Raw genomic sequence first — 13,591 nt, 5'->3', positions numbered from 1 at the left:
GTTAAAATGGTGATTTAAAAAAATTTTATCTTCACCCAAGCACATTTTTTAATTGCTTTTAGAGAAGGAGGAAGGGAAAGAGAAACATTCATGCTAGAGAGAAACACTGGCTGGTTGCCTGCCAATCAATGTTTTGTGCCCCAACAAGGGACGGAACCCATAACCTTTTGGTGTATGGGATGATGCTCCTACCGACCGAGCCACACTGGCCGCAGCAAAAAAAAAAGTTTTTTAAATATGTTTATTGATTTTAGAGAGAGGAAGGGAGAGAAAAGGAAACAGTGTAAAAGAGAAACCTTGACTTGTCTCCCATTTATGCTCTGACCTAGCTATGTGCCCGGCCTGGAATCGAACCCCCAACCTTTCGGTGTATAGGATGGTCAACCAACTGAGTCACAATGGCCGGGGCAGAAATGATGAATTTAATATTAAAAGGATTTTATGTCAAAGATTTCTTAAAAAGAAAGAAAATACCTCAGGGTAGCAGAATATGCCACACCTAAATATGCCTTTTTGGCAGAAGGATTATTTTGAGAAATGGCAGATGCAGGAGAAGCTCTGAAAACAGGGAAGTTAAACTTTTATAAGGGACATTTACATTTATAAAAGAAATCTCCATTTTTAAGGTTTCTCCTTTACCTAGAAGGAAGAGAAGGACGACTACATCACAAGAGAATCTTATCAATGGAGAAGGCACTGATTTAAATCTACACAACAAACCTTACCTTTGCTTACCCAGCTTTTCCTGGTAACCTCCCCGTAACTGGCCACCCCATCCCTTTCTTTCTTTTCTCTTTAGCTGATGATGGCACTGAAGACAGCGGCTCAGTCCACCTCAGAGAGTCACTAACTTTGCAATCACATATACATAAGGTACACATGTTAATAACCCGTTTTTCTCCCTTTAATCTGTCTTTTATTACAACAGTCTCAGTCAAGAACTCAGATGGGCAGAGGAAAAGTTATTTTCCTCCCTGCTACAAGTATTATATTTCAGATTCATTTTTTATTATTGCTTTTTAGGGAGAGAGAGAGATCAATTTGTTGTCCCATCTATTCATTAGTTGACTTCCTTCTGTGCCCTGACTGGAGATCAGACCAGCACACCTGACCCATCAGGATGACAGACTGACTGGGCCAGTGGCTTGGGCAGATTCACTCTACTCATCACTTCAACAGGTGAGATGGTAAGCTATTCACCAGATATAGAATTATATAATTTACTGGAATTGGGTAATTTATCAGAATTATAAATAATAATTGTATTATTTACCAGAATTATATCACTGGAACTTAAGACAAAAGAAAGAAAAAATGGTTTTTATTAGTTATCAAAATAAAATGACCTGGCAAACATTCCTGATCAAATAAATGGGTCAAATAATTTCAAGAGAGTCTAAATTGTTATTTTGCTCAAATGGCAGATTAACTTAATCATTTACTCTCCAAATATTATTTATTCTAAGGTTTTTAAATTGTTTTCTTTTTCAGTACTAAACTGAATATTTTATTTATAGGCATATGAAGATTAGTTGTTTTTAGGGAGAGAATTGCAGAATCTGTGACCCCCTGCAAAATGCACATATTTCTGAATTGCAAGTATCTTCTCGGTAGGCGTGATGGAAACCTGACAGGTCTGTTGTGCTTGGGAGAACAGAGCGAGGTCTCAGCAGCTCTGGAAACACGGGGCCCTTGACGGCCATGAAGACAGAGCCCTGCCAGCAGACACGTTTCCAATATTCGAGTTCTGTTAAGGTTGCCAGCTCTAACTAAGGATCTCTGATTTGAAAAATTTTATAGCATATCTCCAAGCAGCCATTGAGGGAAAATTCAAAACAAAATTGGAAAAGCAATCTTTTCTCCCGTCTACAGATAAAAACTTTAAAAAGGCAGTGAAAGAATCCTCACCCCCACTTCTGCCCCCCACCTCCTGCTCAAAGGCGAAGTCCAGCGGACGACCAGGAAAATTGGGAACCGCTGCTTAGATGCTTCTGATGCGTAAGTCTTGGCTGCCTCTATTATTTTGCTTGAATTCTCTTAGAAAAAGAAACTGAAACATATTTTAAGGAATAGAAAAATGGAAGAGAGGTTTTATGAGAAAACTGGGTGGAGGGAAGCCAGAGGCCCTTGGAGTCATTTCTGAGGTAAGAGCAAAGCCAGAGCTTCATTAAGGAAGGAGAGCTTTGTAGTAAATGAAGTAAATAGTACTGAATTTATGTAGAGTGTAAATAAGACTAAGTGAGAGTTAATAAAGACACAGACTCCCTGCATAGGAGAGCCTTTCTATTGTTGCCTGAATGATATGGAAAACAAAAGAAATACAAGTACATGCAACTCTACCCTTATCATAAATTATTTCTGTTCTAGTTTCTCTTCCCAGAGCTGCTGTGGCTACTTTACTTTATGCTAAAGCCCACTGTCTTTATTTTTCTGGAACTTCTAACAATTTAAAGTTTTGTGCTTCATAAACAAACATAAGGAGTTCTGATGTTTAAAAAAATTAGAAAATTAATCTCAGTCTCAGTGAGGGTGCCCGCCAACCAGATAATTGGCAGCCTTCCTGTCCCAAAGAAGCAAAAAGCAGTTGTTTAGTATTCGAAGAATTCTCAACCTGTGTAGTTGAAAGTCTTGATCTCAAGGGAGGTGATGGCCAAGCAAGGTCTCCAAACTAATACTATTTTTAAAGTACTTCTCTCTTACTGCTCTTCTCAGTTAATGGCCTCATTATTTAGCAAACAGTCCCACACGGAAACCTGGGTACCCACTGTCTTGGGGCTTCATTCACAACGATCCACAGTTGTGTGGATTCTACCAGAGTTTTCTTCCTCATCTTCCCTTCACTCTCACTTCAGACTTTCAAGCAATTTTTTAACCTACAGTTGAATCAGCAGTCTCCCCCCTCAACTCCCCTTCACTTCATCTTAGACTCTGCTATCATCTTGACTGTTCCGAAACTATCCTGTTAAAAAAAAACAATAAAAAACGTGATCCTTCTAAGGGCATCGCCATCAAAGTATAAACTTCTCAGAAGAGCAAGTCCTCTTTAATTTTGCATAGAATCGAATAGGAAAATTCATTCCTTTAATTTGGTAATGATAATATGAATTGTGACACTTAATGTGAATGTATAGTATTGATAGTTTTATAAGATCAGTTCTAAGGCATCTTTTTCTTTCATTAGGGAGTTTATACATTTATGGAATCACTCTCCCTCTCCCTCCAACAAGCGAGTGGCTCTCAAATATTCTCACATCTAAGAGTGGAGAGCAGCCCCCTACGCTCGGCATGCTGGGTACTTATGGTCTCACCGTCTGTCTGAACCACCAGACACAGGGGTCCCGGGGTAACAGTTGTGCTCTCTTCTACCCACAAATGAGTCCTAGTTTGGACAATAAATTAAATGGTCATCTTAGTCTTGGATCTTATAAAAGAGAAATTTAGTGTCTACTAAAGTAGGTATGAAAGTATCCTTTGTAAAAATTAAAACAGAAGTCTTTTTATGGTATTGCTAAGTACAAAACTGGTCCTCTTAAGCATTATTTTAAATTAATGCAATGAAAGATAAAGATAAATATGTAGATACAATAGGCAAATTTCTCCTTTTTATCTGTTAGAAATCACTTCTTAAAATTAAGTTCTTTCAGAGTTTAGACTCACCAAGGCAGAGAATATCAGTCCTTGAACTTCCTCACTAACACCACCAAATGGGATGGGGACACCAGAAGTGGGTTTTGAGAACAGAATGTATTTACCTATAGAAACTATAGTATAAATTATAATTCAATGAATACTGTTAGTTCTGTTTAGTGGTAAATTTTGGTTCCAAAGGTATTTTTCAGATTGGTTTGACCTTATTTTTATTTATAAAACTGCTTATATGTAAAAATATTACTATTTATAAAATTATTTAAATGGCACTATGTTTTAAATTCCAAAACACAGACATTTAAATTCCTTTCAGGAACACAATAGTTTTAATAGAGTCTATCTAAAATAGTTATATTCTATTTATATTAATTCACCTTCATGCATGTTTGTTTGGCTGGGGTTGGTGGGTGACGGTTAGGATTAATTCAGGCAACAAGGAGAGTAGGGTACTGAGAAAACCTTTGGGGTGGGTATATAGATACCTAATATAGACAGGTGAAGGTGGTAAGCAAAGGTGAGAAGTCAGGTGTGAACTTGGGAAACAGTGACTAGACTTGTTTTGCTGACTACGGGGCACATATAGGAAAACAATCAGTTTTGCTACACTGATGACATTCTTTTTATGGTAGTGAGTTTCACAAAATAGTAATTAGTCTTTATTACCAGTGATATGCTATCTCACTGAGTGAATGCTGGTAATAATATATTAACAGAAATTTAATATACAGAAATAAAATTATTTAAATTTTATAGAAAAGAGGTGTTAGTTTCAACTTTAAAAATGGTGAGCAGAATTAATAATATTTTAAAACAAAAGTTCACTTACACAATAGAAAACTGCCCAAACTTTCTGGTAAGAAAAAAAGTTTTCATTACTTATTAAGACAATCAGGGAACCTGAGCAAGAAATGTGATCAAATATAGATAGTGATCAATAACATTAATGCTTTTGAAAAATTATTTCCATAATTATACTAATAAGAATTAGTATCTCAAGAAGCACATATACTATTCTGAAATGATTAAAATAAAAAAATAGGTCATAATCTTTATTAAGTGTAAAGTCAATAAAATTTGCATTTTGGTAAATATTGCATCTTGCTTATATTTCTCCAACATGGATAAAAAAGTACATTGTCAGTAGCAAAATTAAGCAAAATGCACTCTGCTTTTAGGGCAGTGCAAACGGGCAAATTGCCTGCACTGCCCTGGCCCCTGGGGACCACCTACCAAAGGGGCGGTTGGCGGAGCTCCTGCTGACCAGGTCGCTGGGGCTACTTTCGGCTGCCAGTTGGCTCCACCAGTCAACTTTTTCTCTCCAGCATTCCACTGAAGATCTCCCCTAAAAGTCAAGTGTGCAAGAAAAACGAAAAACCAAAAATACTCTAATCAGAAGAGAATGCTGCGGGATTCCTGAGGTCCTTTCATTTGGGGTTAGAAGCAGTCTGCTCAAGTCCAGTGACAATAAAGAGAACAGGTTAAAACTTATGGAGAAGTCTTACTGTATTGTATTAAAGAAAGTTTAAAAGCATTTGACAAAAATAATTTAGAGTTTGGACTTCAAAGATAACAGGAATTTTCTGTCACTTCTACTAGAAAAATATGCGACAAAATTTAACTGAATTCTTCATGGTGGTAACAATTTCCAGATAAGTGTATCATAAATACTATGTACCCGTACTTTGCTGCATTTAAGATGCATCCGTGACGGCACAGTCTGGGTCAACAGAAGGTCTCACGCATCTACACATGACTCCAGCCTGGCCTACTGTGCTGTAAGATGCCATCTATTGTGAAACGGGTCCCTATTAGAATGTTGAACTAGACATCTAAAAAGACGGGTACACTGTTTAACATTCATACTGTCTTTCTTAAAATTGATCCTTCATGAGACTTTTAAAAATCAATGTTAGCTAGGAATATTATAATGAATCTAGAATTTAAAGCCATGAAAGTATTCAAACCACAATTCCCCGATATTTCTAGATATAATTTTATGACAATTTGCAGACTAAAATAGATTATTCCTTTTCATTGCTAGAGCCAACAGTTTGGATGCTGCAGGAGAACAACAACAACAAAACACCCCCAAAACCAGAATGAAATAAAAACCAATTTTTAAATTACCTAGCCTGAGAAAGAGTAATTACTTTAAAGAGAACGATGTTTGATAGTGTCAAATAAGTACAAATACACTGTCACAGGAAGACCAGATGGTTTAAAAAAAACACTTACTTTTTGGATGTGGTGCCAGAAATCCCAAGATCTATAAATGGATAAAAGGAAAAAGAATTTAAACGTCTATACTCAACTTAAATGATATGACATTTAAAAGATCAAAGACTCAGAGGTCTACAAAAAGTCCATATTTTGCCTAGGAATGACTACATTCAGTTTTACAAAGGAGGAACTATGTTAGAAAACATTCACAAATCTAACATTTTCTTTTACCTAATGTTATACTTAGGGATCACATTTTATTGTCAAGTGGTGTTCAGAAAAGAGTAAACAGAGCAGGCTTGAGACTGCTAGCTTAGAAAGGTCTGCGTGGCTGGCATCTGAGAACCAAGCTAGTAAATGGTTCTCCACACCGAGGTAAAACTTTTCCTAATGATAAGGGTGCCTTACTGTGTTTAAACTATACAAACAACATGGTTTATGCCGAACGCCTGCTTTCCTTCTGTGAGACTGCAGCTTCGGGAACATGCTGGGCTGACAGTGCTCACGTGGCCAACATCCAATAAAAACCCTGGGTGCTGAGACTCTAAATGGCGTTCCTGGGCAAAAGCATCACACACGTTGCTACAGTTTTGTGTGCTCCTCCCCTCATGGGAAGGAGAGAGAGCATAAGGACGTCTGAGTGTGGACTGCTCCAGACTCTGCCTGTGTCTTTTCCCTGATGACCCAGCCGTGTATCCTCACTGCGCTGCTGTAATAAATCTTCGCTGTTACTACAAATATGTGCCGAGTCCTTGAGTCCTTCTAGTGAACCTGTGAATGTGAGGGTGGGGTCTTGGGGATTCTGACACAACTGGCTTAATCACTCTGCCCTAATCTCAGTCCATTTATTACACCAGCAAATACAGGGGCCAGCAGAAGTAATGCTTGCTTCAGTGCAGTTGGTAGGATAATAATATGGATCTAATAATTTATAGTTTTTATGTGAATGTTTCGCCTAAAATATCATATGGTATGCTTAAGTGTGATAATGTTATGTTGCAGAATTAATGCTTATGATTTTGTGTAAACAAAGGCATTATTTGTGCTGGTTCCTGCATTTGTTGAGCCCCATACACATACCAGGCAGTGTTTTAAGCACTTGGTTACATCAGTAAAAGAAAATAAATCCAAATCTGAAGGAACTCACATCCTAATGGGGTGAGATGGATGATAAAACAATATATGTATAATAAGAAGAAAGTAAGTTATGTAGGCTGCTAAAAGGTAAAATGGAAAGCCTGTGGGGAAATTAAAAGGAAGAGCGGGGTGAGGGGATCAAGTGGAGCAGGAGGAGAGTGCGGGGCAGGCATATGGAACAGGATGCTCAGGCAAGGCCTCATGGCAAAGGTGAGGCTTGAGCTGGGCAGGGGTCTGGGGGAAGAGCTTTTTACACTGTCACATGGTGTACTCTCTGCCTCGTGGTAACTCTGTTTAACATTGCAAGAAACTGCCAAACTGCTTTCCACAAGAGCTGCCCAATGTTGCCTTCTCACCAGCAGTGTTAGAGGGGTTCAATTTCTCCAGACCCTCACTGACATTGGTTATGACCTTTTTTACTGCAGACATTCTAATGGGTATGAAGTGATATCTCATTGTGGTTTTGATATGCATTCCACAGATGACTGATATTGAACATCGTTTTATGTGCAAATTGGCCATACATTCTCTGCAGAAATGTTTAAGTCTCTTGACTCTTTTAAAATTGGATTATTGCCCTGGCTGGTGTAGCTCAGTGTATTGAGTGTGGGCTGTGAACCAAAGGGCTGCCGGTTTGATTCCCAATCAGGGCACATGCCTGGGTTCTGAGTCAGGTCCCCAGAAGGGGGCAAGTAAGAGGCAACCACACATTGATGTTTCTCATCCTATCTTCCCTTCTCTCTACAAATAAATATCATCTTTAAGAAAAAAGAAAATGGCATTTTAAAAAAGTGTGCTTCAAATTTACTGTTCTCTATCATGATTGTTCGGCTATTCCTCTAGTGGCTCAGCTTTCTTTGGCTGACATAATTCTCAAAAGGATTTGGCATCTGAGGGCTATGTGCTGATGGCTCTCTCAGCAGCTGAAAGTAAGAGTCCTGTTTTGGGTGGTACATCATAGTGTCCAGCAAAAGCAGTTTCCAACTGCAGACTATCCATCAATGAGATAATATTATAGAGGAGGAAGAAACAATCAAATAACCTCTTCATGGGCATCATCAAAGCATTTTCATGGCTGACCAGACTAAGAATAATGAGTGAAATGTAAAAATATGTCCACAGGATAATGCACAGGAAATATTCTGTATAAATGATATGCTACACTTTTGATATAGCCTTGAGTAAAATGGAAAGTATCTGCAATGCTAAACCCATTCACCTAGTAAAAAAATCAAACTCAGAATTGAAATTAAAAGGTCTTTATTATAGCTTCCCTCACCTTCTCTCTCCTTGACTTACCTAGCTCTAGCCACTAGTCTCCTTGATGTCCCTTGAAGATGCCTGGCTAACTTCTGCCTCAGTGCCTTTGTACTGGCTACCTCCTTAGCCTGCGAATGTTCTCCTTCAGATATCCACATGGCTCATTCCTTTACCTTCCCGCCGCTCCGATTTCCCCTCTCAGTGAGGCCTGCTCCAGCTCCCACACTGTAGCACTCTTTGCCTATTCTTTTTTTCCCCATGGCACTTATGACCTGACACACTATGGAATTTATTTATTTGAAAATGTTTAATGTTTGCCTTTGCCTTTTCAGAGCTCCATACAAACAGAAATTCATACCTGTTTTGTTCACTAATTTTATCTCTAGAATCTGGAAAAATACCTAGCACTCAATAAATGGCATTTGAGTGAGTAGCTAAAACTCCCTTGGATCTTGCATTTAAGTTACTCTGTAACTTATTTACAAATGAAATGAAAAATTAAGTACTTATACACAATGCACTTGATTTCACACTTGTATATGCTCTCTAACTATACTTTTGGTCATTTAGGTTAAAAGGGCATGGGTACTGTTTGTAAGACTATGGCATAGAGATGCCTTATCTTCCAAGAAATTGTACCAGGTAAAATACTAAGAATTTCTGCCCATTCTTTAACATACTCATCCACAAGTGAATCCTGAAACAATACGTATGAAAAGGCGGGGGAAAATCATACATGCCTCAGTTAAATAAAACTCAGTTACTCACTGCCGACTAAGCTGGCAAGAGATGAGTCAAGATCGCTCCCAAGGGGTTTGCTTGCTGCCATTGCAGGGCTGGGAGGTACCATCGGGATGGGTGCTGGCTGCCCAGCTGGTGCCATGGTTGGCATCAGAAGATCACCTAGACCATCAAACACTGGAAATCAAATAGACCAGGCTCAGAATAATTGAAAAGAAAACAGACTACATAGAAAATTAAGGGGAGACCATCTTTTAAAAAAACGATGGAAACAAGTGACTATACAATTTCAATAACGAAGGTATATAATTCACACTTATGACTATAACACCAAAAAGAATATCTCTACATATGCCTACTCATAAAGTGTGGAAATACTAATGAACATGAACAAAGATGAAAAAAAATCTGTGTAATGTACAGGAAAGAGTGCAGACTTTGGAGCCTGAATTGAGCTCAAACTCAGCTACATGCCTCAATATACTCCATGTCAAAAATTTTGTAGTTGTTAACTCTTATCAAAAAACTATGCGTATTACCATACATACTACTACACAATGATTCTAAATTGAAAAAGAACAGCATTCAACTAGAGGCACTGGCAATAGAAGCAACCAAATTGTCAGGCAGCAGATATATTTAGGGTGTTTCTGAAACACATTTAATTGCCAAAAACTCACCAATTGAAAATTTGTAGTAAGGACCCAGCATGGGAAGAGTAGAATGGAAGAGAATACAAACAAAATGACAGCAGGATGAAAGGTTAAAGGCAGGCAAAGAATACTATTTGTGTCTCAACTTCATAAAATTGAGGGCCATGCAAGCTTCAGAGGGTACAAGCAACAGCAGGGGAGTGCCCACATGTCCGTATACTGTACAAAGGTTTAGTACAAAGTACTTGTTTTCCATTAATCATCTCTCAACCATGTGCCTGTAAGCTCATGCAAACTGATGGTATGCGAGTTAAGTTAGATTTCTGCTATAAATTAAAAACAGAAACACAGAAGGAGATTAAAGGTTATTCTTAGAGCTACCAAAATGTACTGGAAAATATTTACTTAAGTTACTGAATGAAAGATTTATTGAACAGTTTTAAAAACCAGGTCATCACTCGATATTATGTATACATTTGCTGACATCATACTAACCTTAGATGGTTTATTTTATAATCAGAACAAATGAAAGGGGCGTTTGAAAACCACTGCCTTACCTGAGGGATCGAAAGAGCTGCTGCTGGACGTTGAAGGCGTTGTTCCAAAAGCAACCTCAAAATTGGGCTGCAGCAGGTTATTCTGAGCTGGAGTCACTGGTGATGGAGAAGGGGCCATGAAAGAACCCCCAAATCCTAGGAAAAACAGTTCCAGAAACATATAAACAGGAAGAACTAAACATGGGGAAAGGCCACAAAAACAGAGTCAACAAAGTTAGAATAGGCCAAAAAGGAATTGATGCATGTACATGAGAGAAGTCAATGGCACCTGGGAAGTTAGCTTTTTAGAAGTTTTTTAAGCATCTTGCTATCTGACATGTATTAATGAGAGATTTAAGTTAATTAGATATAAGATAGCACACAGTATATATACCTTTGTTAAGAGAACCTATGGCAACCAAATTATTATTACAGCAGAGTACATGAAAGCTAAGAAGGTCTCAGTAGGGTTAAAACTCAGACAATTATTTTCATATATTTGACTTTTACTCCTTTAAATCACAATACCAGGTAATTAGAAAATGCCTAGTTGTGCACATTAAATCAGTATAACAATAAAATACAAATCAGAAAGATATGCATGCGCTCTGCCACCAAGTCCTTTCTGATCTTTCATCTACGTTGTAGTCCCACTGCGGCTACTGCCAAGGATAGGCTCTCCCAACACTGCTCTCAGATTCCCAGCCACCCAGCAGAGCTTCTGGTTTGGAGTTCCTCCAATATAGTCTCTGCACTGCAGCCAGAGTGATGTCTGAATGAAAAATGTTGACAAAGTTACTTGCCTACACTCCTTCACTGGGTTCCCATAACTTTCAGATTCACAGAGTACAGATTCTCCTGCACAGCAAGCAAGCTCTTCTGTCTCCGGCTCCCTCCCCACCCTGCCAGCTAGGATGCTGCTTACTGCACCACCCCAGGGAGTCAGGTGCCTGCTCTGGGAGGGCTTCCTCGCCTTCCGTTGCTGTCAGCCACAACGACCCTGGTCCCCCCACAACAGGTATGACTGAACTGTGTGCTCTGCCTCCGTGTCCTCGGCACCGGGCACACATCTCCACCCAAGCCCCATCGTAACTCTTCATTCTTGCTCCCAAGCCCCCACCAGTCCCAGGAATGGCCTCTTCATATCACAAACTATGCCTTCTTTTCTCACCGTTTCCACGGGTATTCGGACAATGTAAAACACTGAATGACTGTTTACTGCATGAAGGGAACTCCTGAATATAAAAGGTGTGGGGAGATCAGACTATTGCAGAGTAAGCACACCTCAACTTAAATATTTATCTTTGGAACGCTGGAAGCAAATCATTTCTCCCCATCTACTGACAGAAGCAGAGATAGAGCTCATCTGCACTACCTTTGTACAAAAGTACGTAATTCCTTTCTAATCTAGTTATATATTCTCTCTTCAGAAACTGCTTACAAAAATATTAGGAATGTTTCAAAAAAATCATTAAGCTTACATCCCATAAAACCAATTTATAAGTTTGAAAATGGCTTCCAGTGAAATTCTGTCACTACGATTCTCTAAAGCAGGCAATAATGCTCAAATCGTGTTCCCAGAAACTGGCGTTGATCTGGGTTTTAGCTTGTCTTGGATATATATTTTAAAACTGCGACTTGGAAAATTGTTACCTATTAGAAGATGGTCTAATGTTCATGTTGGCTACTTTTAGTGATTTTAGTATTTGAGTGGCATAAGCATCGTGTAACTTTCCTAACTGAAGGAAAGATATTCTTTGTATCTTTAAGAACTAATATCAGCATGCAGCTAAGATGGGAACAGTAATTATTTTTGTGGGTGTGACCTTTTTGGTTCCAGGGAGATCAGTGGCTGTGTTAGCTGACTTTTGTGAAACACCCCACACCTCAAAGTTGGACTATGGTTCTGGTTAATTTAGGCAATTGCTCTGTGGTGTGGTTCTCCTTGTTACAGGTGAATGTGGGGACAATTGTTAAACTTTCAGTTTCTTAAAACTTGGCCAAAAAAGACAATATATTCCGGAATCACATCATCTTAGTGTTGGGGAGGGCCTTAGGATCACCTGATTTAATCCTACCTTTCCACGGCTGGAAGAAAGGATGGAAGAGAAGTTAACACACCTACCCAAGTTTTAGTATTAGAAAGAGAAAAATGTATGCATTCACACAGGGCTCATCTGCTTAGTGCCACTGAATTTCATTAGATAAGTAGATTTCATCCATAAGTGAATAAATAACACTATTTAATGGAAAAAACTAGTGCCTTCTCTGAGGCAGTGAAGGGTAAAACCAAATTAGCATGAAGCTCTCCAAGGGCCAGGTACTTGTTCTAAGCATTTTACTAGGCTGAACCACATGAACTGCTAGTATTTTACCATTTTGGTCCCACAAAAACATAATTTCACATCATTCAACCTAGAACATACATTAGTTCATTTAATTCTAAGGCCCACCGCATGAAGTTCCACAGATGAGGGAACTGAGGCCAGAGAGATTAAGTAAGTTGCTCAAGGTCAAATGATGGCAAATGCAGAGCCAGGTTTCTACACAGGAACCTTCCAGACCCTGGTTCTTCACTACAATACTGCACCCCCTCTATTTCACCAGGAATAATACCAAACTTGTGCCTTCCCCTAGGTTTATAAATTTGACAAAGAGGTGGAAAGATGACTTTTGTCTGTGGTACTCAGTTGTTATGAAGTTGGTGTCCTTACAAATCTAGACTACTTAAAAAGTTATAAAATGATATGAAATAGTCAACTGATTATCTTAAAGAAAAATTCTATTGTTATACTCTAATGAAAAGCGAAACAAGAAATTTATAGACATTAATAAGGAGTCTGGGAAACTTCTACTGTTAAGTAAAAAGTGGTAGAGCCCAGAAATAGAGGTAAATAAGAAGAAAACTTAAACCACTAATCTTTCTTTCTATATGGTTCTAAATTATATTAAGAAAGGTATTCTATGGAATTGAAAGGAAGATAGTAGCCAGCAGGCTTCTGGAAGTCCTGCAGGCATACTTGAACTGTCCTGCACTGTACCTGAATTGCCAGCTGTCTTCAGGTGCTCAACCTCCTCCAGACGCCACTACCTTTTATCACAGGTGATCAGTCATACAAATGTGTCTTTCTAAAAGAAACAGCCTATGCACTTAGAGAAGTTTTATCAATACAGACATATCAAAACTGACAGTCAATACACATCATATTACTTGGGTCAAGAGAGTCAAAATTTAAAACCATTGGCAGATAAACACACTCCCTCCCATATTCTCCCCCCACACACACTTGGCCCATTGTGTTAAAGATGATGTCATTTCAGTCATTCTCAGTGGTCAAGACAGTTGTTAACACTTTCCACTCATGAGGATCAATTTCCACTCATCAACCAATGAGG

General features: G+C 38.6%; 1 protein-coding gene across 1 annotated transcript in view; it reads right to left on the bottom strand.

The window, feature by feature from the left end:
• Window positions 1-13,591, bottom strand: part of SNAP91 (synaptosome associated protein 91) — a 132,923-nt gene that overhangs the window by 12,734 nt on the left and 106,598 nt on the right. The window contains exons 22-25 of the mRNA XM_053664932.1: window positions 10,217-10,351; window positions 9,034-9,183; window positions 5,884-5,914; window positions 4,879-4,990 (exon numbers count right to left, since the gene is read on the bottom strand). Coding sequence (XP_053520907.1) covers window positions 4,879-4,990; window positions 5,884-5,914; window positions 9,034-9,183; window positions 10,217-10,351 — 428 coding nt within the window. The remainder of the gene's footprint in view (window positions 1-4,878; window positions 4,991-5,883; window positions 5,915-9,033; window positions 9,184-10,216; window positions 10,352-13,591) is intronic.

Source organism: Artibeus jamaicensis, unplaced genomic scaffold, assembly GCF_021234435.1.
Source record: "Artibeus jamaicensis isolate MK-2021 breed Jamaican fruit bat unplaced genomic scaffold, CSHL_Jam_final contig_387, whole genome shotgun sequence".
In the NCBI taxonomy this organism is placed as follows: Eukaryota; Metazoa; Chordata; class Mammalia; order Chiroptera; family Phyllostomidae; genus Artibeus; species Artibeus jamaicensis.
The sequence above is the reverse complement of the archived record's forward strand: the minus strand, read 5'-3'. Positions and strand labels throughout refer to the sequence as shown.